Source organism: Platalea leucorodia, assembly GCF_965183815.1.
Source record: "Platalea leucorodia genome assembly, contig: HAP1_HAP1_SCAFFOLD_193, whole genome shotgun sequence".
Taxonomy (NCBI): Eukaryota; Metazoa; Chordata; class Aves; order Pelecaniformes; family Threskiornithidae; genus Platalea; species Platalea leucorodia.
In genome coordinates this window covers 83,918-106,675 of record NW_028121363.1, presented here as the reverse complement: position 1 = coordinate 106,675, position 22,758 = coordinate 83,918, and the positions used below count along the sequence as shown (strand labels likewise).

Genomic DNA, 22,758 nt, shown 5'->3' with positions numbered 1-22,758 from the left:
TAGGCAGAGCTCCATGCTTTCCTTCTGCTTGCCCACAGACAGGGCACCTTCCCCTCCTCACTGACCTGTCCCATCCTTCCTAAAGAGGCAGCTTCCATCCATGGCCACGCTCCAGTGGTGTGAGCTGTCTGACCATGTCCCTGATACCTAAGTGAGATTACAGCTCAAGAACTGCCCACAGACTCCTAATTCCTCCTGTTTGCTCCCCAAGCCGTCTGCATTCCTGTGCAGGCCCATCAGAGGTGTGCCCAGCCATGCTGATTCCCCACTGAGACTGAGGGCTACTTGACAGGTGCCCACAAACAGCCCTGGTTGTACCCTTTGCTTCACCTCCAACTTTCTGATTCCCTGTGTCCCCCCTCCCGAGTTCTTCCCTTTGGTCATCCTCAATCCCTCTCATTCAAGAAGCCCACCCCTGATTTCCCTTTACCCGCTGGCCCTGGCTTTGCTTGCCTGTTGCCCTCCTTTGGTGTTTCTGGGCTGGCAGCATTGGGAATTCTTACCTTGGTCAGCAAGGCCATTAAACTGCTACCTCCTTTTATTATCCATCATGGCCTTCAATTCCTCATGCTGTCATCTTGTCAGAGGCACCACAGGACAGGGTGAGCCACCTACATGCACACATGAACAGCTGACACAAGGAAGATTCAGTTCATGGGGACCCTGGGAAACCCTGGGATTTGGCCAACAGAAAGCTCATCAAGTTTGACAAGGAGAAGTGGCCAGTCCTGCATCAGGGGAAGAATAACCCCATGTATCAGGGCAAGCTTGGAGCTGACCAGCTGAGGAGTGACCCTGAGGAGAAGGCCGTGGTTGCTACAAGGGATGCAATAGGAGCCAGTGGAGCATGCTGGCCATGAATAAGGCCAGCTGCACACGGGGCTGAATTAGGATGAGCGAGACCACCCAGACAAGGGGAGTTACCTTGACTCAGCGCTGTTGTGGCCACATCTGAAATAATCTGTCCTGGTGTGGGGCTCCATGTTCTGCAGGAGTAGGGAGGAACTGGAGAAGGTCCAGAGGTGGCCTGGCAAGCTGGGCTGAAGGGGCTGAATCACATGGCTTGTGTGGAGAGACCGAGGGACCTGGGCTGCTTTGGCCTCATGACATAGAGGCCAATGGCAAGGTTGTAGTAGCCTGCAATTGCTTGAGAGGTGGTTTCAGGGAGGATGAAGATTTCCTTTGTAGAGGAAACAGCATGAGGAAGGAAAGGCTTTGGAGTCTGAGCCTGGGCATGAGGAAGATGAAATGTCACTTGAAGGGTAGTGGCGTGGTGCAACGGGTCACTGGTGGTGGTGGTGTTTGTCTGTGATCAGCCCGTGGCTTTCTGTTTCAGAGAGAGGTATTGGTACAGGCAGGGACATGGGAGGATGAAAGCACGGTGGGGAAGTGGATCGTGTGTCTACAGCCTGCAGGGAAACAGGCACAGGCGTGGGACAGCGTAGGATGTCCTGGGGTGGAGATGGCCAACGACGACAGCCATACAAGAACTGTTTTTGACAGAGAGATAGGAAGGGATAGATATAAATACCATGAAGGAGCTGATTAAAGAGTTCATTTGACTTCTGAAAGATGGGGCGAGCTTCTAAGTCCCTGAAGCTCAAAGCATCGACGAGATAATTGAGAGGTATCTGAATGAACAAAAAGCAGGGGGAGGGGGGAGCCTGGAGAGCAATGGGAAGGGCAAATGTCCTGCTACCTCTGCTGAGAAGATGCCCTTAGACATGGTCATTTAATCAAGAGAGGTGGGAAGACCTGAAAGATAAGGGAGATTGAATACATAGCGTAATATAATAGATAGAGCAGCCATAATGCAAGTACAGGAGATCAATATTTTTTTCTCCTATGATTAATGCACTCCCTGCAAATTCCCATTCTGGCATGATGGGAAAACCCTGCCACTATATTAAAAGTACTCAATTGTTTCAGCTGGTGAAAATGGGCTCCTATTTTTTTCTCAGTGTTGCAGACACCTCAGGAGGTTCTGGAGATGAATTTGAAATCACTTCTGAAGCGACACGAGCAGGTTAATGCTGCTGAAAAGAGCTGATTGAATCAGCTTCTTCAATGTGTCTTTAAGCTCCTGGTTCCTCAGGCTGTAGATGAGGGGGTTCACTGCTGGAGGCACCACTGAGTACAGAACTGCCACCACCAGATCCAGGGATGGGGAGGAGATGGAGGGAGGCTTCAGGTAGGCAAACATGGCAGTGCTGATAAACAGGGAGACCACGGCCAGGTGAGGGAGGCACGTGGAAAAGGCTTTGTGCTGTCCCTGCTCAGAAGGGATCTTCAGCACAGCCCTGAAGATCTGCACATAGGACACCACAATGAAAACAAAACACCCAAATTCCACAGAGAGACTAACCACAATAAGCCCAACCTCCCTGAGGTAGGAGTGTGAGCAGGAGAGCTTGAGGATGTGGGGGATTTCACAGAAGAACTGGTCCATGGCATTGCCTTGGCAGAGTGGGGGTGAAAACATATTGGCAGTGTGCAGCAGAGAAGTGAGTAAACCACCACCCCAGGCAGCTGCTGCCATGTGGACAGAAGCTCTGCTGCCCAGGAGGGTCCCATAGTGCAGGGGTTTGCAGATGGCAACGTAGCAGTCATAGGACATGATGGTGAGAAGAAAATATTCCCCTACCATCAAGAAGGGAAAGAAAAAGATCTGGGCAGCACATCCCTGGTAGGAGATGGCCCTGGTGTCCCACAGGGAATTGGCCATGGCTTTGGGGACAGTGGTGGAGATGGATCCCAGGTCAAGGAGGGCGAGGTTGAGGAGGAAGAAATACATGGGGGTGTGGAGGAGTTGTTCACAGACCATGGCAGTGATGATGAGGCCATTGCCCAGGAGGGCAGCCGGGTAGATGCCAAGGAAGAGCCAGAAGTGCAAGAGCTGCAGCTCCTGTGTGTCCATGAATGCCAGGAGGAGGAACTCGGTGATGGAGCTGCCATCGGATGTTTTCTGCCTCTGGGCACAGGGACCTGTGCAAGGAGGAAAAGTCATTGACAAGTTAGGGGAGACTTTTCTGAGCAAAACTAAAAGCCATTTCCTACAGACCCTCCCCTTGCTGCACACAAACACGTATAAACACACACACGTTTCCCTTTTTTAGAAGACCTTCCTTCAGCTCCATGGCTGAAGCTGTGCTTTGGTGCTGGTTGAATGTGCCATGAGGAGCTGGGCCTCTGGCTGCTGAGGTGTCAGCCCTGCTCTGCAGCAGTGAGTTCATGGGAATGGTGGAAGCACGGTCCAGTCCTGGTGTTCAGCTTTGCCAGATGAAACCATCCCTAATGCAGAAGGGCTTGTCAGCATCTGCACTCCCAGTGCTAAGGAATGAGGATTGCAGAAGGCAGACTGAAAGTTTTTTTTAAAAGAGTTTCCGCCCTCTTATTTGAGGACTGTTTTGGGATGTCAGAAACCCTCAGTATTTCTGTTGCACTCAGGGAGAACAGAGCGAATCGTGCAAGGCAAGAGGATTGCCTTTGGGTTAGAGCAGAGTGAGGGGAGCTGGTCTGTCCCTCAGTCTGAGATGTCCTGGCCTTGCACCTTTCTGAGATTGAGGGTGATCACACTGCTATGTTCCTGTGAAAAGCCAGCAGACACTGCTGAGAGCAGAGGGATCCAGTGCAGACCACTAAATGTCCCACCCTTTCTCAAGGTCTCAGCAGCCCACTTCCAGCCAAGGACACACAGGGCTCATTTCACCAACCCAAGAGCATTTCCTTGGCCATTCCATCTCTGTGCTTCTCCATGGGGCTTCCAGGTAACACAAAGATGCTATGGGACAGGTTTGCATTCTGGAGGGCAGCTCACAGCTTGGAAGGATACCTCAAGGAGATGCCTCAGTTTTTTCATGATGGTATCTTGCTAAGGGCAAACCAGCTCGTGCCCCAGCCCCACAGCCTGCATTGTCCACAGCCTCACAGATGAGAGGAAGGCTGGGACACTTGTTCCCATGGACACACCTGCATGAAAGGCCCCACAAGATCAGCGTGTGACTCTGCAGCTGAAACTGCCACCCCCAGAGAGCCTGGCAGCAAGAACAGGACAACAAGAGCACTCACACAGACAAGTGGAGAAAGAAGGAAAAATACAGGGAGGGTCTGGCTGAGAGAGGCCAGGGCAGAGGCAGTCGGGCACTCAGGACAGCGTTACCCTTCCCCAGATGTGCCCGCCACCTCCCAGACACCAACATTGCCGGGCAGCTGCTCTCAGCCCCTGCGCTCTGCAGAGGGAACTGGGCCCGTGGCTGCAGAGCTGCACCGCGGCTCTGCTGGAGCTCTGGCTGCAGAGGAGGTGGTTCACACCTTGGAGCCCCCAGCCCTGAGGGCAGAGGCTTTGGTGGGTGGGAGAGGAGGCAAGGGGGCTTGCTCAGAGGAAGGCGTCTGCATTGGAGGGGATCATACGGAGGTTTCTGAATTCTCCCTCCCACAACTTTGCTCTTTTAAGTTTCCTCTCATTCCCTGATCGTAACCCTGCTGCCTGGAGGTTTTCCTCCTGGGAAGTGATTCCCTGTGCCATGTCTTTTCCCTGTCAGCACTCACAGACCCCCTCCCAACCTCTATGCACTCCCCTTGGCCCTACAGAAACCTGCCTGTTTGCAGGGCACTGGCTGGGCACATGTTCCTGTCGGGAGGTTCAGAAGGGCAGGTCAGAACAGCCCTGATGGTGCAGCAGAGGTGATGCTGGTGCTGTCCCTAGGCAGAGGAGGGGCTGAAGGCACTTTAGGAGGCCGTTAGATGACCTACTGGCCACTCCAAGTTACAGCTCAGGAGTCTCAATGGCTTGTCCAAACTTGACAGGTCCTTTTCTATTTCTCTTTCCCTCCCCAACACCACCCCTGCTTCTGTTCCCTGCCGTCAGAGTAGGGCACTGAAAACACAGGCTCGGGAAATCTCTTTATAGCAAACTCTGCCTTGACCTTCCTCTTGAAACAGCCCCTTTGAAGTTTCCTGGTGATGATCTGGAGCTGTGAGCAGCCCTGATGCACACAGCACCCTCTCGACAAGAGAAGGACCCTGCCCTGCCAGAAGTTGTTCCTTCCACCCACAGCTTCTTTCCGCAGTGCCATGGGGAGCTGCCAAGGGAGGCTGAGTGCTGACCCTGGCAGACAGCAGAGTCCCTGCCCCGGCACACAGCCCCCTGGGGCACAGGGACCCTGCTCTGAAGGACAGCCCCGGGCACCCCTGGCTGCACACACACAGTCACCCCCTGCAGCCATCCCTGGGAGAAGGCAGCTGTGATGCCCTGTCCCTCTGAGGGCGCAGCAGGGAAGCCCTGCTGTGCAGCACGTCCTTCTCCTCTACACTAGAGAAACTGGGGCAGTCCTCCTGACTGTGGGATGCGCCAGCTTTTGGAGATCTTTCCACCAGCTGCAGATACACTGCCCTTCATGCAGGTACTTACCATGTAGAAGGCTGTGAAGATTTCTCCCCCAGTGAGCTCTCAACTTTCCTTACACCCCAGGCTGCCTTTAAGCTCTCCCTGCCCTGCTCCTCTCCCCTTGGTGCCTACAAGCAGTGCCCTCAGCCCTGCTGCGCTTTGCAGAGCTGCTGCTCGTGGGAAGAGCTGTTTCCCATGAGCTCCCTGTGTCCCAGGAGCCCGGCCCAGCTCAGCAGCAGAGGACCAGCCCAAGGTGGCAATTTCTCTGCCCCCTCTGCGCTCCCTTGCTTTGTCCCTGGGGCTCCAGGGGAAGCTGCTGTGAAACAGGCTGAAGCAATTGCTGATGTTCCCTCCCTCAGCTGGGGAGAGATGCTTAACCTGGAGTTAGGTCTAAATATCAACTTTTCTTGGCCCATCATTAGACAGGACAGCCAGACAGAGGCAGGCAGGGCTCCCCTTTACCCCTGCTGAGGGAAGGGATGCAACTGAGTCAGTCAAGGCATCCTCTCCATGGTTTGTAGTCCTGGGGCTGGCAGGGGACTCTGCTCCCTCCCATGCACACCACCAACCCACAGGAGGTGGGATTTCTCTTGCCTCTGTTCAGGTGGGCATTAAAGAGGCACCTGCGTGTGAGCTCCTTGCCTCAGCTCCCATGGTAATTAATGGTGGTGGAGGCCAGGAGTGAGCTGTTCAGGTGCAAATGTGTGGTCACAGTTGAGGTGCTAGAGGTGGTCAAAGATAGGTGCAGGCAATACAGGCAGATCGAAGATAGGTGCAGGCAGATGTAGAGACAGGACAACATCTGGGGTCATCTTCTTGGAGGCTCTTGGGAGTTTCCTTTGAACAACTAAAATGACAACAGCTGATGTGCAAATTAAGGGCAACTGAACCCCGCCCTACTCATTATGTTCAGGGCAGCCTATGGAGGTATTCCTATGATGGAATGGAGTCATGTGCCATAGGAAGAGCTCAGGCTCTCTCTTTCTCTTCTCCATGAGCTGTATTTACTAGGCCTCCACTCACTGTGTTGGCAGTTGCCTCATGCTCATCCCCGCATTGCCTTACAGAATTCTGGGTGTCGACTCAATCTAATTTTCAAACCCAGGCCCACAGAGCAACCTGAGACGCCAGGGCCGGCAGCGACAGCACAGCACCTACAGGAAAGCAATTCCCATTCAGGGCAGGTGTGTGACAGACACCCCTGACAGCATCGCAGCAAGTGGGATTTGGCGCCTGTGTGCCATTGGCTGATGCCATCAGTCAGAGGCATCAGCCATCAGGTGCCATCAGAGAAGCGAGGTCTGTCCCTTCTCTACACAACAGCTGCCTGCATTGCATGAACACAGAGCACCCTGCACCGGGGTCTTGACTCAGTCCCTTGGTGATTCCATCAAGGAACAGGCCAATCATGTTAACAGCATGCCTGGGTACATCTTGTCTTCAAGGACAACATAATCCAAGCACTGACGTGGTTCATCTCAAAACTTAAGTGAAACTCCAAAGGGAATCCAAGGGCATTAAGATGAGCTGTTGCTACTTCAGGAGGAGCTAAGGAAGAGTCAGAAATACTGTGAGACCACTGCTAAATTTAGTAAGAGTAGGTGTAGATAGATCGGAGATACTCTACATCCTCTTTGCCTCAGTTACCACCAGCGAGGCCTCCCGGGCCTCGGTGCTTTGAGGCAGGATGCTGGAGGAGGGCAACTAGCAGTGGATGGGGATCAAGCCAGGGGTTCCTTGAGCAAACTGCACCCTTACCAGTCCATGGGACTGGAGGGGCTGCATGCAAGGGTGCTGAGAGACTGTTTTTCACCGCTGGGTCATTGCAATTCGAGTAAGAAAGGCAGTCAGACTCTGCGAGGTATCGTTTAACATGCTGTTCATAAGCACTAACAGTATGAAGAGAGAATCATGCAGATAATCTTAGGTCCCTTTTAGATGGTGGGAACCCCAGGTGGTGTAGCATCAAACAGGCCTCTGACCCACACACAGCATGCCATGCGCACCCCACCCATAGAAGCTAATTCCCCTCTTTTGATCATTCAAGCTACTGTAGGCATTTATTACAAAAGAAGAACTCTTTCCATCATCTCTACAGTCTAACAGAAATGATGTTCTCATGAGAACTCCTTGCTGCATTGTTAGACACAGGCAAGGCCAGGTGTAAGGGCAGTACTGAGTGGGAGCTGCCTGCAGGCTCCTCTGTGACAATGAGTTGCTGAAGTTGTCCTGCGGCCAAAGGCTCCGTTCTGCACGGCACAGGCGTGAAGGCCAGGCTGTACGTGCAGCGCAGCACAGCTCGCTGTCCAATGGTCTTCTGGTCAGGGTCACTGCTCAGGTTTCCCTGTGAGAAGTCTGCACTCCACCCAGGTGCCACAGCTGAGCTGTGGAGGAGGAGGTGGATCAGAGCCAGGAGGAGGTGGATCAGAGGCAGGAGGAGCTGGAGCCCTGTGGCTTGTCACACAACTGTGACGGTTTTGGATGAAATGAGATGTGGTGGGACAGCTTGCTCACGTGGGGTTCTGCAGTGGAGGAATACAGGCTCTGCTGGAGAGACTGGCAAGGAGGATGAGGATGGGGGATGCCCCCTGTGTTCTCTTCCTGTGGAGGAGGACAACGAGCAGTGGATGGGAATCAACTTAAGGGTTACTTGAGCGAACTCAAGCAAAAAGGAGATGGGTGTTTTGACCAGGTCCCTGAACACAAGTATTGGTATGCCATGACACCTGAGATTCCACTTTTGGGTCCAGAGGAGCATGATGCCCCTTGAGGTGTCCTGGAATATCTCCTGACCCAGGTGATGCTTTAGGCTGAGAAGAGAATCAAAACACCACCTCTGACTGCAGTGATTTCACCTTCAGTGCTGATCTACAGGGCAGGTGGAGGGACTTCAGACCTTCCAGGCATGCTGCTGAAGGATGAGGTCTTGAGATCCAAAAGGAAGATAATGGTGTTGTATCAGTGTCCGTCTCGTAAATCTTTGGCCTGCTTTGTGCTTTTCACCAGTTTGGGATCTGTCCCTTGACATTTTTTTGATAAAAAAGTAAACTCCTCTCGCACACACTTGAAATAAGGATGAAAGAGAGCAGAAATGAATTAGGGGCAACATTGTCTAAGAGGTGTTACCATGAAATGATAACAAAGAGCTCGCAATGAGAGAAAAAACATTGTTCTAAAAACTTCATGCCAAGGGCTAAATTCTGTTAAGTTATAGCTGTCTTGTCAAGTAAGAATGAAGGAGAGGAATAAAAGTAAAGAAATTAAGTATATCATCATCAAGAAGGAGAAAAGAAATTTTAGAGCATGCTACTGTTACTGTTTTTAGTGAAAATAGAAATAAGTCCATAATGTAGCCGCTAAGCCCCCAGCCAGCTGCTCGCTCGCTCCCCTCTCCTGAGGGATGTCCTGGTTTCAGCTGGGATAGTGTTAATTTTCTTCCTAGCAGCTGGTAGAGTGCTGTGTTTTGGATTTAGGATGAGAATAATGTTGATAACACACTGATGTTTTCGTTGTTGCTAAGTAGTGCTTCCACTGGTCAAGGACTTTTCAGCTTCCCATGCTCTGCCGGGTGCACAAGAAGCTGGGAGGGGGCACAGCCAGGACAGCTGACCCAGACTGGCCAAAGGACTATTCCATACCATATGACGTCATGCTCAGTATAGAAACTGGGGGAGTTATCTGGGGGGCAACGATCGCTGCTCAGGGCATCGGTCGGTGGGTGGTGAGCAATTGTATAGTGTATCACTTCCTTTGGTTATTATTACGGTATTGTTATCATGATACTATTATTACTACTAATACTGCTCTTCTATTTTATTTTCCTTCAACTATTAAACTGTTCTTATCTCAACCCATGAGTTTTCTCCCTTTTACCCTTCCAAGTCTCTGCCCCATCCCCCCAAGGTGGGGTGAGTGAGCGAGCAGCTGTGTGGTACATGACAGTACTATGTGGTGCTTAAACAAGGGGATCAAAGGGTTCAAGACAATGACAGACATGATTTGAATGTGCTAGACTGAATTTGAAGGTGTCATGGGTTTTAGCTCTTGATTGGCAGGCTCCGGTCCTTGCAATAGGCCTTGCTTCCCTTCCTGTATATTACAGTCTCGTGCTCGTTAGTGGCTACTTTTCGCTTTCACTATTCCTTCTTGCGGTATCCTTTTACCTCTTCCTTCTTCATCCTGGTGCCTCCTGGTGCCTCCTGCTCTTCGTGCTCCTGTTGCCTCCCGTTGCCTCCTGATGCTTTTTTCTTCTCTTCCTCCACACCCTCCTGCAGCCTTCTCTTCCCTCCTCTTCCATCCTCGTGCCTACCTCTCCTCTTCCTCTTGCCTCTTCCTACTCATCCCACTATTCTTCTTCCTCCTCTTTTCTCCTCTTTTAGCCTGCTCTCGTTTCCTCATCCTCCTCCTCTTGCATCCCATTGCCTCCTCTTGCCTTGTCGTGGTTTAACCCCAGCTAGCAACTAAGGACCACAGAGCCGCTCCCTCACTCCCCACCAGTGGGATGGGGGAGAGAATCAGAAGGGTAAAAGGGAGAAAACTTGTGGGTTGAGATAAGAACAGTTTAATAATTGAAGAAAAATAAAATAGAACTGTTAAATAGGTAAAACAAAAGCTGCACACGCAAACAAAGCAGAAAAAGGAATTCATTCACTACATCCCATCAGCAGGCAGGTCTTCAGAGGCATCCCCAGGAAAGGAGGGCTCCACCAAGCAAAACAGTTACTTGGGAAGACAAACGCCATCACGCCGAACGACCCCCCTTTCCATCTTCTTCCCCCAGTTTCTATACTGAGCATGACGTCATATGGTATGGAATAGCCCTTTGGCCAGTCTGGGTCAGCTGTCCTGGCTGTGCCCCCTCCCAGCTTCTTGTGCACCTGGCAGAGCGTGGGAAGCTGAAAAGTCCTTGACCAGTGTGAGCACTACTGAGCAGCTATTTAGCAACAGCATAGCACTACTTAGCAAGAACCAAAACATCAGTCAATCAACATTATTCTCATCCTAAACACAAAACACAGCACTACACCATCTACTAAGAAGAAAATTGACTATCCAGGCTGAACACAGGAAATGCCTCCTCCTCCAATTCCATCTTCTTTCCTCTTCTTCCCACCTCTTCCCTCAACCTTTTCCTTTTTCTTGACTCCTGTGCCTACTACTTTTTTGCCTTCTGCCCTACTGTAAAATCCTCTTGCCTCCCTTTGCCTCCTCATGCTTCCTTCTCCTTCTTTCTCTCCTACCCCTCTTCTGCCTTTGTGTTGCTCTCTCTTGCCTCCTCCTCTTCCTGTTCCTCTTGATCCCCGTTAAATCATGATGCTTTTTCCTTCTCTTCCTCCACAGCCTCCTGAAGCCTCCTCTTCCCTCCTCTGCCATCCTACGGACTACTTCTCTTCCTCTTGCCTTTTCCTACTCAGCCTCCCTTGCCTCTTCCTCCTCTTTGCTCCTCTCTAAGCCTCCTCTCTTTGCCTCCTTCTTTTCACGCCTCCCATTGCCTCCTATTGCCTCCTCCTCCTCACGCCTCTTCTGCCCTCCTCGCGCCTCCTCCTTTTCCGCTTTTGCTTGCCTCCTCCTTCTTTTGCTTTCTGGCCTGCTCTCACCTCCTCGCGCCTCCTCTTTTGCCCTCCTCCTGCTCTCGCCCATTGCCTCCTCCTCCGCCTCCTATTGCCTCCTGCTACCTCACCTCGCATCCTCGCCTCTCCTCCTTTTCCGCTTTTGCTTGCCTCCTCCTCCTTTACCTTCTGCCTCCTGCTCTGCCCTCCTCTTGCCTCTCCTTTTTGACTCCGCCTCGCGCCTCCTTGCGCCTCTTGGGCCATCCTGCTGCCTCCTCCTCGCGCCTCCTCCTGCCGCCTCACCTTGCCTCCTCTTGCCTTTCCCTTCTCTTTTGCTGCAGCCTCCGACCACCTCCTCTTCCCACACCTTGCCTCCTCTTGCCTCAGTCTCCTCCTCCTCCTCTTTTCTTCACCTCACACCCTTTTGCCTTCTCCTTTGCCTCCTTCTCTTCCTCTTCCTCCTACTCCTTCCTCTTACGGCCGCTTGCCTTTGCCTCCTCCTGCTTTCTCCCATTGCCTCCTCTTCCATACTCCTCCTCTTCTTGCCTCCTACGGCACCTTCGCGCCTCCTCCTCTTTGGCCTCCTCTTGCCTCCTCCTCCTTCTTCTCCTCTTCCCTCCTCCTCCTTTACCTCCTCTCTCCTGCTCTGCCCTCTTCGCCCCTCTACTTTTGCCCTGCCCCGGTGCCTCCTCTTCCCTCCCTTGCCTCCTCCTCCCTTGGGTCTTGCCTCCTTTTGCCTCCTGCTGCCTCTGCCTCCTAACACCCCTCTGCCTTTCTCTTCCCTCCTCTTCACACGCTCTTCTTCTCCACCTCACACGCCTCCTCTCCTCAACTCTGGACGCCTCTTGCCTCCTCTGGCCTCCACTTCCTCAGCCTCCTCTTCTTTCCTCTGCCTTCCTCCTCCTCCTCCTGCTCCTCCTTTGCACCTCACCTTGCCTCCTCTTGCCTTTCTCTTCTCTTCTACTGCAGCCTCCGACCGCCTCCTCTTCCCACACCTTGCCTCCTCTTGCCTCAGTCTCCTCCTCCTCCTCTTTTCTTCACCTCACACCCTTTTGCTTTCTCCTTTGCCTCCTTCTCTTCCTCTTCCTTCTACTCCTTCCTCTTACGGCCGCTTGCCTTTGCCTCCTCCTGCTTTCTCCCATTGCCTCCTCTTCCATAGTCCTCTTCTCCCTACCACCCTTGTTCTTACTGTTACACTCACGTGTGGGGGGGGTGAGGATTCAAATGCAGCTCAGACACCAACACTGCGTGTGCTGCCATGCACATATGACCATGGAGGAAAAGCATCCAGCTCGCACCCTGTTCACCTGTGGGGCTCTGGGGACTGCAGTGTGTGCGGCTGGCAGGGATCTCACCCTCCCTTCAGGACATAACAAATTCAGGAGAGTTGAGTCTGTCCTCGGGAGGTCCTGCTGGGCTGCAGGCTGCCCTCCCGTAGGGTACAGCTCTCCCAGGGCATCGCTATGTTTTTCAGGAGCCTTGTGGAGAAGACACCTCGGTGCTAAGGCCATTGAGATGCTGGTGGGTGGCTGCATGTGGGCAGCTGTAATGAGTCTTCTGTGTCCCTGGTTGGGAGGGCAGAGCTGAGATCCTCCTAAGGTGCGATGAGATGGGGTGAGGGCTTTGGGAATCTGCACTTGGAAACTGGATTCCCCTGCTCCCAGCACTGGCCTCTTTCTTTTGGGGGAAGTCTCATGTGCGATAGTCCTCCAGGTGGAAGAGCTGCCAGCACAGGGCAGCTGAGAGCAGGGCTGATGGACAGAGCGGCTGTCCTCGCTCTGCACTTGGGTCTTGCACTTGGGTCACAACAACCCCATGCAATGCTACAGGCTGGGGGAAGAGTGGCTGGAGAGCTGCCTGGCGGAAAAGGACCTGGGGGTGTTGGTCGACAGCTGCCTGAACATGAGCCAGCAGTGTGCTCAGGTGGCCAAGAGGGCCAATGGCATCCTGGCTTGTTTCAGGAATTGTGTGGCCAGCAGGACCAGGGAGATGGTAGTGCCCTCTACTCGGCACTGGTGAGGCCGCACCTCAAACCCTGTGTGCAGTGTTGGGCCCCTCACTACAGGAAGGACATCGAGGTGCTGGTGCGTGTCCAAAGAAGGGCAACGAAATTGGTGAAGGGTGTAGAGCACAAGTCTTATGAGGAGTGGCTGAGGGAGCTGGGGTTGTTTAGCCTGGAGAAGAGGAGGCTGAGGGGAGACCTTATTGCTCTCTACAACTACCTGAAAGGAGGTTGTAGCCAGGTGGGGGCCAGTCTCTTATCCCAAGTAACAAGTGATAGGATGATAGGAAACGGCCTCAAGCTGTGCCACCACAGATTTAGGTTGGGTATTAGGAAAAACTTTTTCACTGAAAGGGTAGTCAGGCACTGGCACAGGCTGCCCAGGGATGTGGTTGAGTCTCCATCCCTGGAGGTATTTAAAAGATGGGTAGATGTGCTGCTTGAGGACATGGTTTAGTGGTGGACTTGACAGCGCTAGGTTAACGGTTGGACTCGATGATCTAAAGGGTCTTTTCCAACCTTAACGATTCGATGATTCTATGAAAACAAATTTCCCATTTTTTCTGCTCTGCAGTAGAGTGATTTTGAAGTGACAATGCTGAAAATGTCTGTGATATCACAAGTGGATTTAATGTGCAGTCACTCTGAGTTCCTATTTACCCACTGCTGTAGGGCAGGACTGACCCCTGCAGAGCCCCCAGCAGAGCCTCCTGCTCCCTGGGGCACCCTCAGCCAGCACCAACCAGAGCTTATGAAAGGGACCTGCCAAAGACCTTCCTGAATGGAGAGAGAGACTTTTTGGGAGGAGGGGTTCTATGAGAAATGTCTTTTATTTTGCTCAGAGAAATCTCTCCTAACTTTTCGCTGTCTTTGTCCTCTAGTACAGTCCTCCATGCCCAGAGGCAGCAGATGCCCAACAGCAGCTCCATCACCCAGTTCCTCCTCCTGGCATTCACAGACACACAGGAGCTGCAGCTCTTGCACTTCTGGCTCTTCCTGGGCATCTACCTGGCTGCCCTCCTGGGCAATGGCCTCATCATCACCACTGTAGGCTGCAACCACCGCCTCCACACCCCCATGTACTTCTTCCTCCTTAACCTCTCTGTTCTTGACCTGGGCTGCATCTCCACCACTGTCCCCAAATCCATGGCCAATTCCCTCTGGGACATCAGGGCCATCTCCTACACAGGATGTGCTGTCCAAGTCTTCCTGTTTTTCTTTTTGATTTCAGCAGAGTTTTGTCCCCTCACCATCATGGCCTATGACCGCTACGTGGGCATCTGCAAACCCCTGCACTATGGAACCCTCCTGGGCAGCAGAGCTTGTGTCCACATGGCAGCAGCTGCCTGGGGCACTGGGTTCCTCTATGCTCTCCTGCACACTGCCAATACACTTTCACTATCCCTCTGCCGAGGCAATGCTGTGGACCAGTTCTTCTGTGAAATCCCCCACATCCTCAAGCTCTCCTGCCCAGATGCCTACCTCAGGGAGATTGGGCTTCTTGTGGTTAGTGACTTTGTGGCCTTTGTGTGTTTTGTTTTCATTGTGCTGTCCTACGTGCAGAACATCAAGGCTGTACTGAGGTTTCCCTCTGAGCAGAAAAGGCACAAAGCCTTTTCCATGTGCCTCCCTCACTTGGCTGTGGTCTCTCTGTATGTCACTTCTGGCACGTTTGCCTACCTGAAGCCCCACTCCATCTCCTCCCCATCCCTGGGTCTCGTGGTGGCAGTGCTGTACGCAGTGGTGCCTCCAGCAGTGAACCCCCTCATCTACAGCATGAGGAACCGGGAGCTCAAGGGCACCTTATGGAAACTGATCCAATGGGTGCTGTTTCAATGACAATAACCTGCCTCTGCTCCTCTACATGTTTCCCAGACCAAGAGTCTGTTTTTTTCACTCATGATAATTCTTCATAGAGATACTTTTCTGGGTTTATCCTGCTTCTGTGGAGGTTTGATCCTGTTGTGTCTGACCCTTGCACAACACTGTCTCAAATGTGGCCTGTCAGATTGCAGCTCTTCTATTAAAGGTGATCTCCTGGGTGCAGTGACTGAAGGCTGGGCTCTTCTTCCAAGGTTGCTTCCAAGAAAATGTCCAAGGAATTGGCCTTTTAAAATTTCTGTTCTTGCGTTCTCAGTGGTTTTGGGGTTAAATGCATGGTAACACTGGTTTCCATTGGATCAAAAGTCCTGGTTGTAAAGGCTCTCTTCTTGGCAATGGCAGTGGAGATGGTCCATCAGCTCCCCATTATTACCTCAGGTTGCTTCATGTCTGACAGGACTGATGGCATGTACCAGACTCTCTGGAAATGAATTTGGAGGGGTCAGGAGACGATAGGGATTCATCACATAACTCAGGTGGGGCTGGAATGAATGCAGACTCAGAAGGTGAAATGTCATCAAGGGTAAAAAGTCCTCCAAAAGTAAAGCTCTAAATTGATGTATCCACGAAGAAGGACTCTGCAGTGCCATGGGAGTCAGTGGGGACTCGGCAGGCACAGGGAAGGGAGAGTGGAGAGCTGCAGAAGCTGCTTGAGGACCCCCAGGGCCAGGACTCTGGAAAATTGTTGCAGACCAGTCCCACACACTGGCCATTTCCATCTCTGGCCATACACCCCAGCCCTCAGGAGGGACCTTTGCTGCATGGTCACCCCCATCCTCCTCTGGGGCTCAGTCATACTTAACCCCATTGCCATTATTAATAAAATGGAAACTCATTTCCTACTGACACTCGTTTCACACCAAAATCCACAGCTCTTCCCACAGCTGGACTCTCAGCCAAGCCCGCTCTCAGACAGCTCCAGCTGGATCAGCTGCTTATCGCCTTGTCATGAAAAATATTGAACATTTCCATTGAGTGAGATCCCAAGTCAGAGGATTGGTTTACATTCTGTTTACAGCCCAAAGCACCCCATGCTCTGCAGATATCTCATTGCCTTATCTCTGGCCAGAAACTTCCTCATTTCAACATCTGACTCTTGCCTATTATTCTCCTGCAAAACAATATGTTTACAAGACCTCCCCATGGGGACTGGCAGGTCACAATGAGGGTCCCAAGGCCTTCCCTTCTGCAGGTTCAACAAGGCCCTTTCCTCCACTTTCTCCTCCCAGGCAAGTGCTCCAGCCCCTCAGCAGCTCAGTGACTCTCCACTCAACTCCCTGCCACTTACCAACACCTCCCTTGCTGTGGTGGTGATCTCTGGCCAAGAGCCCAGCAGCCCCACAGGTGCTCCCTCCCTCCTCCCCTTCCCCAGTGGGGGCCCAAAATAGACACGGTTGTGTGCAGGTGGTCTAAGGAGCGATGAGCAGGGGGAGACAATCACTGCCCTCACTCTTTGGTGAGACTCCAGGACTCTGCTGGCTGCTTTGGCTACCAGGTCGTACCAGACTGTAATGGCCTAACGTGGGTACAAGGCTATCGAGGGAGACCATGCCAAAAGCCTTGCTGGAGTGGAGGTAAAGGACATCCACTGTTCTCCCCTCGTGCGTAAAAGCAGTTCCTTCATCAGGAAGGCCATCAGGTTGGTGAGGCAGGATTTACCCTTGGCTAATCCATGCTGACTGCATTTGGACACCTTCTGCTCTTTGAGGTGCCCAGCAATGTCCCCCAAGAGCACTCAGGGGAAGGCTCACTCCTCCCCCAAGTGAGCTTGTACAGCCTGGCATTCCCGGGGTTGCACTTTTGGCCTCTTTCAACGATGGCTGCAACATTGGCTTGTCCTCACTCCCAAGAGACCTCTACCAGTCCCGTGGCCTTTCAAAAGGGGTATTCCAAAGAAATATCAATCTTCCAGTGTCACTTCATTACCACTATTCTGCTCGTTATATGGTGTATTGAATTTAAATTAAAATTAAAATTAAATTGAATTTATTAAAAGAAATTAAAATTATTTATATTAATTTAATTTTTATCTTTCATATATTTTCACCTTTCTTGATAGAAGAACCGTTTCTAATGTCATCTTTTCACAGGAACACTGCCTAGACAAAAGCCCTTTCCCTTAATCTCCTGTTTTCTCCTCCCCTTACTCTTGGTTCATTCAGATTCCTCTCACCCATCCAGTTGCTGCTTTGACATCAGGGACTTAAAAGTTTGCCTCTCTTTCAGAGGTCTAATTGTCTCCTTAGCCAACTCTTTAATTATGTTTATATCTCTCTTCTTTGGATCTGCCTACCTGAAATAGTTCTCCTAAGATTATCCCCTGTAGAAAGGCAACCTCATTAGAGGCAGCTTGGACTTAGCAGATGCTTGCAGAGTCGGTTTTCTTTATGGAACTTGACCATGCTTGACTTTTCCTTTGCTTGCAAATAGGAAAAACCCTTCTGTGCCTGTGTGCAGCCAGGTCTCTAAGGAGAGCAGGCGGGAGATGGTGCAAAGGAGCTGTACCATCCAGCTGCAGAGATCAGTGGAGAAGTCTGCTGTAAGGAAAAGTCCCAGGTGGGCAAGGAGAGAAATGGTGGGGTTGGGGAGGTGAGGTGGGAGGTTGTCAGAGCTCAAGGGACAGCTTCTCCTACCAGTCCAGACGTCCTGAGGAGACACCCTGCACCAATATCAATTAGAGAATGCTGCCGTCACCTCTTCTCTAAACTGAAAAATAATAAAATATACCCTTTAAAAGCAAACTTCATTTTTATTAGAAGCTCTTTGAAATCTTTCCTCATGACTACGCTAGGAAACAGGTCCCATTATTTGTACAAGTCTTGAAGACTTGAAGAAAATTAAAGGAAGAGAAATACATTATTAGGGCTTTTTGTGTGTTAACGAGCCCCATAGTGTATTTGGTGCTGAGTCCTTGAACTTCAGGTACTGAGAAGAGATTGCACAAATCTCTGAAAGAGTCAGCATCACAAGCAAAACCCAAAGTACCTTGAAGTATTAATAAGCCCCACTGAGGGCCATTACTGGCAAAGCCTCCCCAGGGACTCGTTAGAGCAGAGAATTGCAGGCCAGGATTGCAGGCAGGCAAAGGGAATGTGCAGGCAGCTCAGCTGCTGAGAAAACCCTGGCTTTGTTTTATGAAGCAGAAAGGCCAAGCTCTGACCCCCAGCCCCGGGGAAGGCAGGTCCTGTCCCTCACGCATTGCTCAGGGCTCTTCCTGGGGCAGTGGGATGTGGGGGGTGATGCTGAGTGCAGGACAAGGCTATGGCAGCTCCCAGCCTTACTGGGGGTGTGCAAGGAGGCAATGAGGCCCCCACTGCCTTAGGACAACATGTCTCCTCATAGGCCTTGGTGGCAGGGACGATTGCTGTACCCAGGGGGACAAAGCCTTGAGTTCTCTTGGCCACTTCCAGCCTTGCCAGTGCTCTTTGCCATCTCCACCACAGCTTGTCCTACGCTGTCCCACAGCTGCCTCTTTTGCCCTGCAGGCTGCAGACACCCATCTCGCTTCCTCACCTTGCTCTCACCCTGCCATTTCCATACATTCACTGACAGCTGTGCACCCTCACACTCTGTTCCTTGAAACACAAGGATACGGACTGACCTCATACTCCTTCTGGAGGACTTCATGTACCACAGCACTACCCTCAGAGTGACATTTCTTCCTCCTCATGTCCAATCTCCACCATCCAAGCTGCACTGTGCGGCAGTGTTTCTCTCTCCTGCTCTTTCTTACCTCCAAGGAAAGCTCCACCATCTGGGAAATAACCCTTCAAACAGGCATTGAAAACCATAAGCCTTCTTGCAGCCCTTCATCTGACCAGACAGAAGTAACCTCACCATGATCTTCCAAGGCTGTGAGCCTTTCTGCTTCTCGGATAGACATGACGGAGCTGTGTGCCTGCTGCTGTCCCATCCTGTACTCAGGCAGAAGAGACAGGACAGCCAAAATACAAGCCCCCTTCCTGCACTGAGCCTAGGTCCTTCGGCAGAGGGGGTCTCCCAGCCAATGTGCCAACCAGGTGCCTTCTGCTGGCCTGTCAGAGACACTGGCAGAGGTGAGTTTAGAAGCACATATCCCAGCCATGAGTCAAGGGCTGACCTATCGGCTGTTTCAGGAAGAAGTGACCTCACAGTGCCTTTCCCAGACACATTCCTGCGGTTGGCCTCTCACGTCCAGAGGCAGAAGTGACCTCACAGCCCCCTTCACAGCCATTGGCTTCCTACTGGATTATGAGGTCCTGAGACACAATTGACCTCATGATACCAGCCGTCCTCCTCCTTGTCGCTCAGTATGTGAGCAGACAGAAGTAAGCTTGTTTCACCAAATTTATCTAATGGCTTTCCTATAAACAATTTGAGCAGAGAAATGTTCCTCGGAGGAACTGCTGCATTTATACTGGTGCATTTTACACCTCTACTTCAGCTTCTCTCTTTTTTCCTTCGTCCTCTGTCTTTTCTGTCTTCAAAAAGCTCTCCAAGGAGAAGATTCATTGAATCCTAGAATAACTCAGCTTGGAAGAGACCCCTGAACATCACCTTGTCCAGCTATCCTACTCAAGGCAGGGTGAACCAGATGAGGTTGTGGAACGGGTCTGCCCAGTTTGGCATCATCCACAAAGGAGATGAAAAGGCACTCCGGCACATTATCCAGGCAGTTAACGGAGACAGTCAACAGTGTTGGCCCCAGTGCTTGCACTGAGGGATGCCACTGGGAAGTGGCCACCAGCAGGACTCTACCACTGCTGACATTTGGGCTGGATCCACCAGCCACCTTCCCACCCACTACATCACCCACTTCTTCAGTCCAGATATCACCAATCCGGCTATAAAGAGACTATGGGAAACCATGTCAAAACCCTTGCTAAGGTTCAGGTATAAAACAGTCCCTTCTTTCCCCTACCTACACAGGTTCGGCAATGCCTTTCTTGTCCTTGTACCTGGAAATGGCTGCAGCAGTATTTGGCCCATCCCCTTCCCAGGGACTGAGGTGACGTTGACCAGCCTATAACTCTCCCAGTCCTCCTTCTTGCACTTCTGGCAGAAAGGTTTGGTGTCTGCCTTTTCCAAGGACCCCAGAACCTCTCTGATGGCTCTGGCACCTTTGAGGGCACAATCCAGAAAGGGTGACGAGAACAGACAGGAGCATTTGCGATGAGCCTGTCCGAGGTGGGTGAGATGAATCTCCCTGGGCCAGTGGGGTTTGTTCCTGGAGTCACACACAGAAATGGCAGGGCCCTGTGAGGTGCCCATATCTGAGCTGGCCTCATGGACTCCTCCTACACACAGGGGTGTTCAGAGGCACGAGTCCTTCCCTTGCACGTGCGGAGGCAGGGCACTGCAGCAGGAATAATGGCTCTCTGGCCTCCTGTTGCCACTGCCAGGGGCTGGGAGGCACCTCAGCTCTGTGGTGTATCGCCCTGCTCTGCACCTGTCTGAGATGCCCCTCGTCATGAGGAATGGACACAGGGACCTCGGTTCACAGGAGCACATCCCACTGCTGCATTCAGGAGGTTTCCCAGGGGACATTACTCTCAAAGTGAAGTGACCTTGAGGCCCTGTCTGTCCCACTGGCCTTCATGGCACCTCTAGGAACAGCTGATGGCATTTGGGCTCACTCGGATTCATCTCCCCACACACACACGGTGTGCATGCTTCAGTCTCCTCTGTACAATGCAAACATGGAAGTCTGACCTACTCCTTTGGTGTCCTTCCATGGAGGGACAAAGAACCTCCCTGAGTTGGAGTGAGAGGCCAGTGCTGGGAATGGTGGTTGCAAGGGGCTGGTCTGTGGCCATTGCCCTGGGGCACCTTGCCCAGGGTGTCAGGCAAACATGGGCACAGACCAGACCCTGCTCTGCTGGTCCTTCCAGTCTGTCCCTGGAGGCCTGGCTGTGCGAGGGACACTGCTGTGTGCCCCAGCCCTGCACACTCACACGCTTCACTTGTTCACTGGTGTTTTCCTCACCAGGGCACTTTCTTGAGCTTGCTCTTGACAGCAACTCTGAAAGAAGACCTAAGCCTTCAGGCACTGCCTTGAGGAGGTCACCCTTCTTTATGGAAATGCTGTTATGGAGGCCAGCTCTGTCATGGAAGTGCCCATTGCCTGTCCCTGCCTGCGGTCACAGGACGACCACACAGCATGACTGTCACCAAGCTGCCATAGTACTCCAGCCTTACACCAAGGAAAGGGATCAGGAAGAGAGTGTGGAAGTGGCAAGAGAACAGCCCTGGAAGACCAAGTGCTGGTGCTCCCTGGCAGTGCTGCCATGACGGGACTCTTTTCTGCTCCACCCATGCACACAGGAACTGTCCCTGCAGCTCCTCCCTGCAGCTCCAAAAAAGCCTTGGGGGAAGGATATCAGGAAGAAAAAAAAAGTCATTGAATGGCCCTTTATTATGTTTAAATACACAGAGAGCAGAGCTGCTCATTTACACAGCCACTTCTTCAGAAAAAAAAAGGAACCAGTGAATTAGGAAGGGGATAACAACATTATCACAATTAAACCATGACCACCTGCTAGGCAGAAGATGATGGGAAGTTTATTGCTCCAGAAAAACATCGACTTACCAGTTTCCACACTGCACTCTTGAGCTGCTGGTTCCTCATGCTGTAGGTGAGGGGGTTCACTGCTGGAGGCACCACTGAGTACAGAAATGACACCACAAAGTCCAGGGATGGGGAGGAGATGGAGGGAGGCTTCAGGTAGGCAAATATGTCAGTGCTGACAAACAGGGAAACCACGGCCAGGTGAGGGAGGCACGTGGAAAAGGCTTTGTGGCGTCCCTGCTCAAAGGGGATCCTCAGCACTGCCCTGAAGATCTGCACGTAGGACAGCACAATAAAAACGAAACAGCTGAATATTACTAAGATACTGACCACAATAAGCCCAACCTCCCTGAGGTAGGAGTGTGCGCAGGAGAGCTTGAGGATGTGGGGGATTTCACAGAAGAACTGGTCCACAGCATTGCCTCGGCAGAGGGGGAGTGAAAATGTATTGGCAGTGTGCAGGAGAGCACAGAGGAACCCAGAGCCCCAGGCAGCTGCTGCCATGTGGACACAAGCTCTGCTGCCCAGGAGGGTCCCATAGTGCAGGGGTTTGCAGATGGCCACGTAGCAGTCATAGGCCATGATGGTGAGGGGACAAAACTCTGCTGAAATCAAAAAGAAAAACAGGAAGAGCTGGGCAGCACATCCTGCGTAGGAGATGGCCCTGGTGTCCCAGAGGGAATTGGCCATGGCTTTGGGGACAGTGGTGGAGGTGGATCCCAGGTCGAGGAGGGAGAGGTTGAGGAGGAAGAAGTACATGGGGGTGTGGAGGTGGTGGTTGCAGGCTACGGTGGTGATGATGAGGCCATTGCCCAGGAGGGCAGCCAGGTAGATGCCCAGGAAGAGCCAGAAGTGCAAGAGCTGCAGCTCCCGCATGTCTGCAAACACCAGGAGGAGGAACTGGGTGATGGAGCTGCTATTGGACATCTGCTGCCTCTGGGCATGAGCACTGTCATAGGAGGAAAAGAAAGTGAGAAGGCAGGGGAGACTTATCTGAGCAAAATAAAAGCCATTTCTCATACACACAGACACCCTTTTCCAGTTCTAGGAGACCTTCCTTCAGCTCTGTGGCTGCAGCTCTGGTTGGTGCTGGCTGAATGTGCTGTGAGGAGCAGGGCCTCTGCCTGCTGGCTGCCGAGAGGTCAGCCCTGCTCTGCAGCAGTGGGTTCATGGGAAGAGTGGGGGCAGGGGCCAGTCCTGGTGTTCGACCTTGTCTTATGAAACCGCTCCTAATGCAGAAGGGGCTGTCAGCATCTGCACTCCCAATGATAAGGAACTGAGGCAGCAGAAGGCAGGTTGAGAGGTTTGGGTTTTTGACAGCTCCTGCTCCCCTCCCACCCTGGGGAGTGTTCTTGCATGTCAGAAAGCCTCAGCATTTCTGCTGCACTCAGGG

The 22,758-nt window shown here is 52.1% G+C and overlaps 1 protein-coding gene across 1 annotated transcript; it reads right to left on the bottom strand.

Moving 5' to 3' along the window:
- Window positions 1-2,002: 2,002 nt before the first annotated feature.
- On the bottom strand, window positions 2,003-22,292 carry LOC309603762 (olfactory receptor 14A16-like; the record flags this gene model as incomplete). Its single annotated transcript, XM_082338676.1, has 2 exons — window positions 2,003-2,792; window positions 22,123-22,292. The coding sequence occupies 2 exons, from the start codon at window positions 22,290-22,292 to the stop codon at window positions 2,003-2,005; spliced, it is 960 nt and encodes a 319-aa protein (XP_082194802.1).
- Window positions 22,293-22,758: the final 466 nt, after the last annotated feature.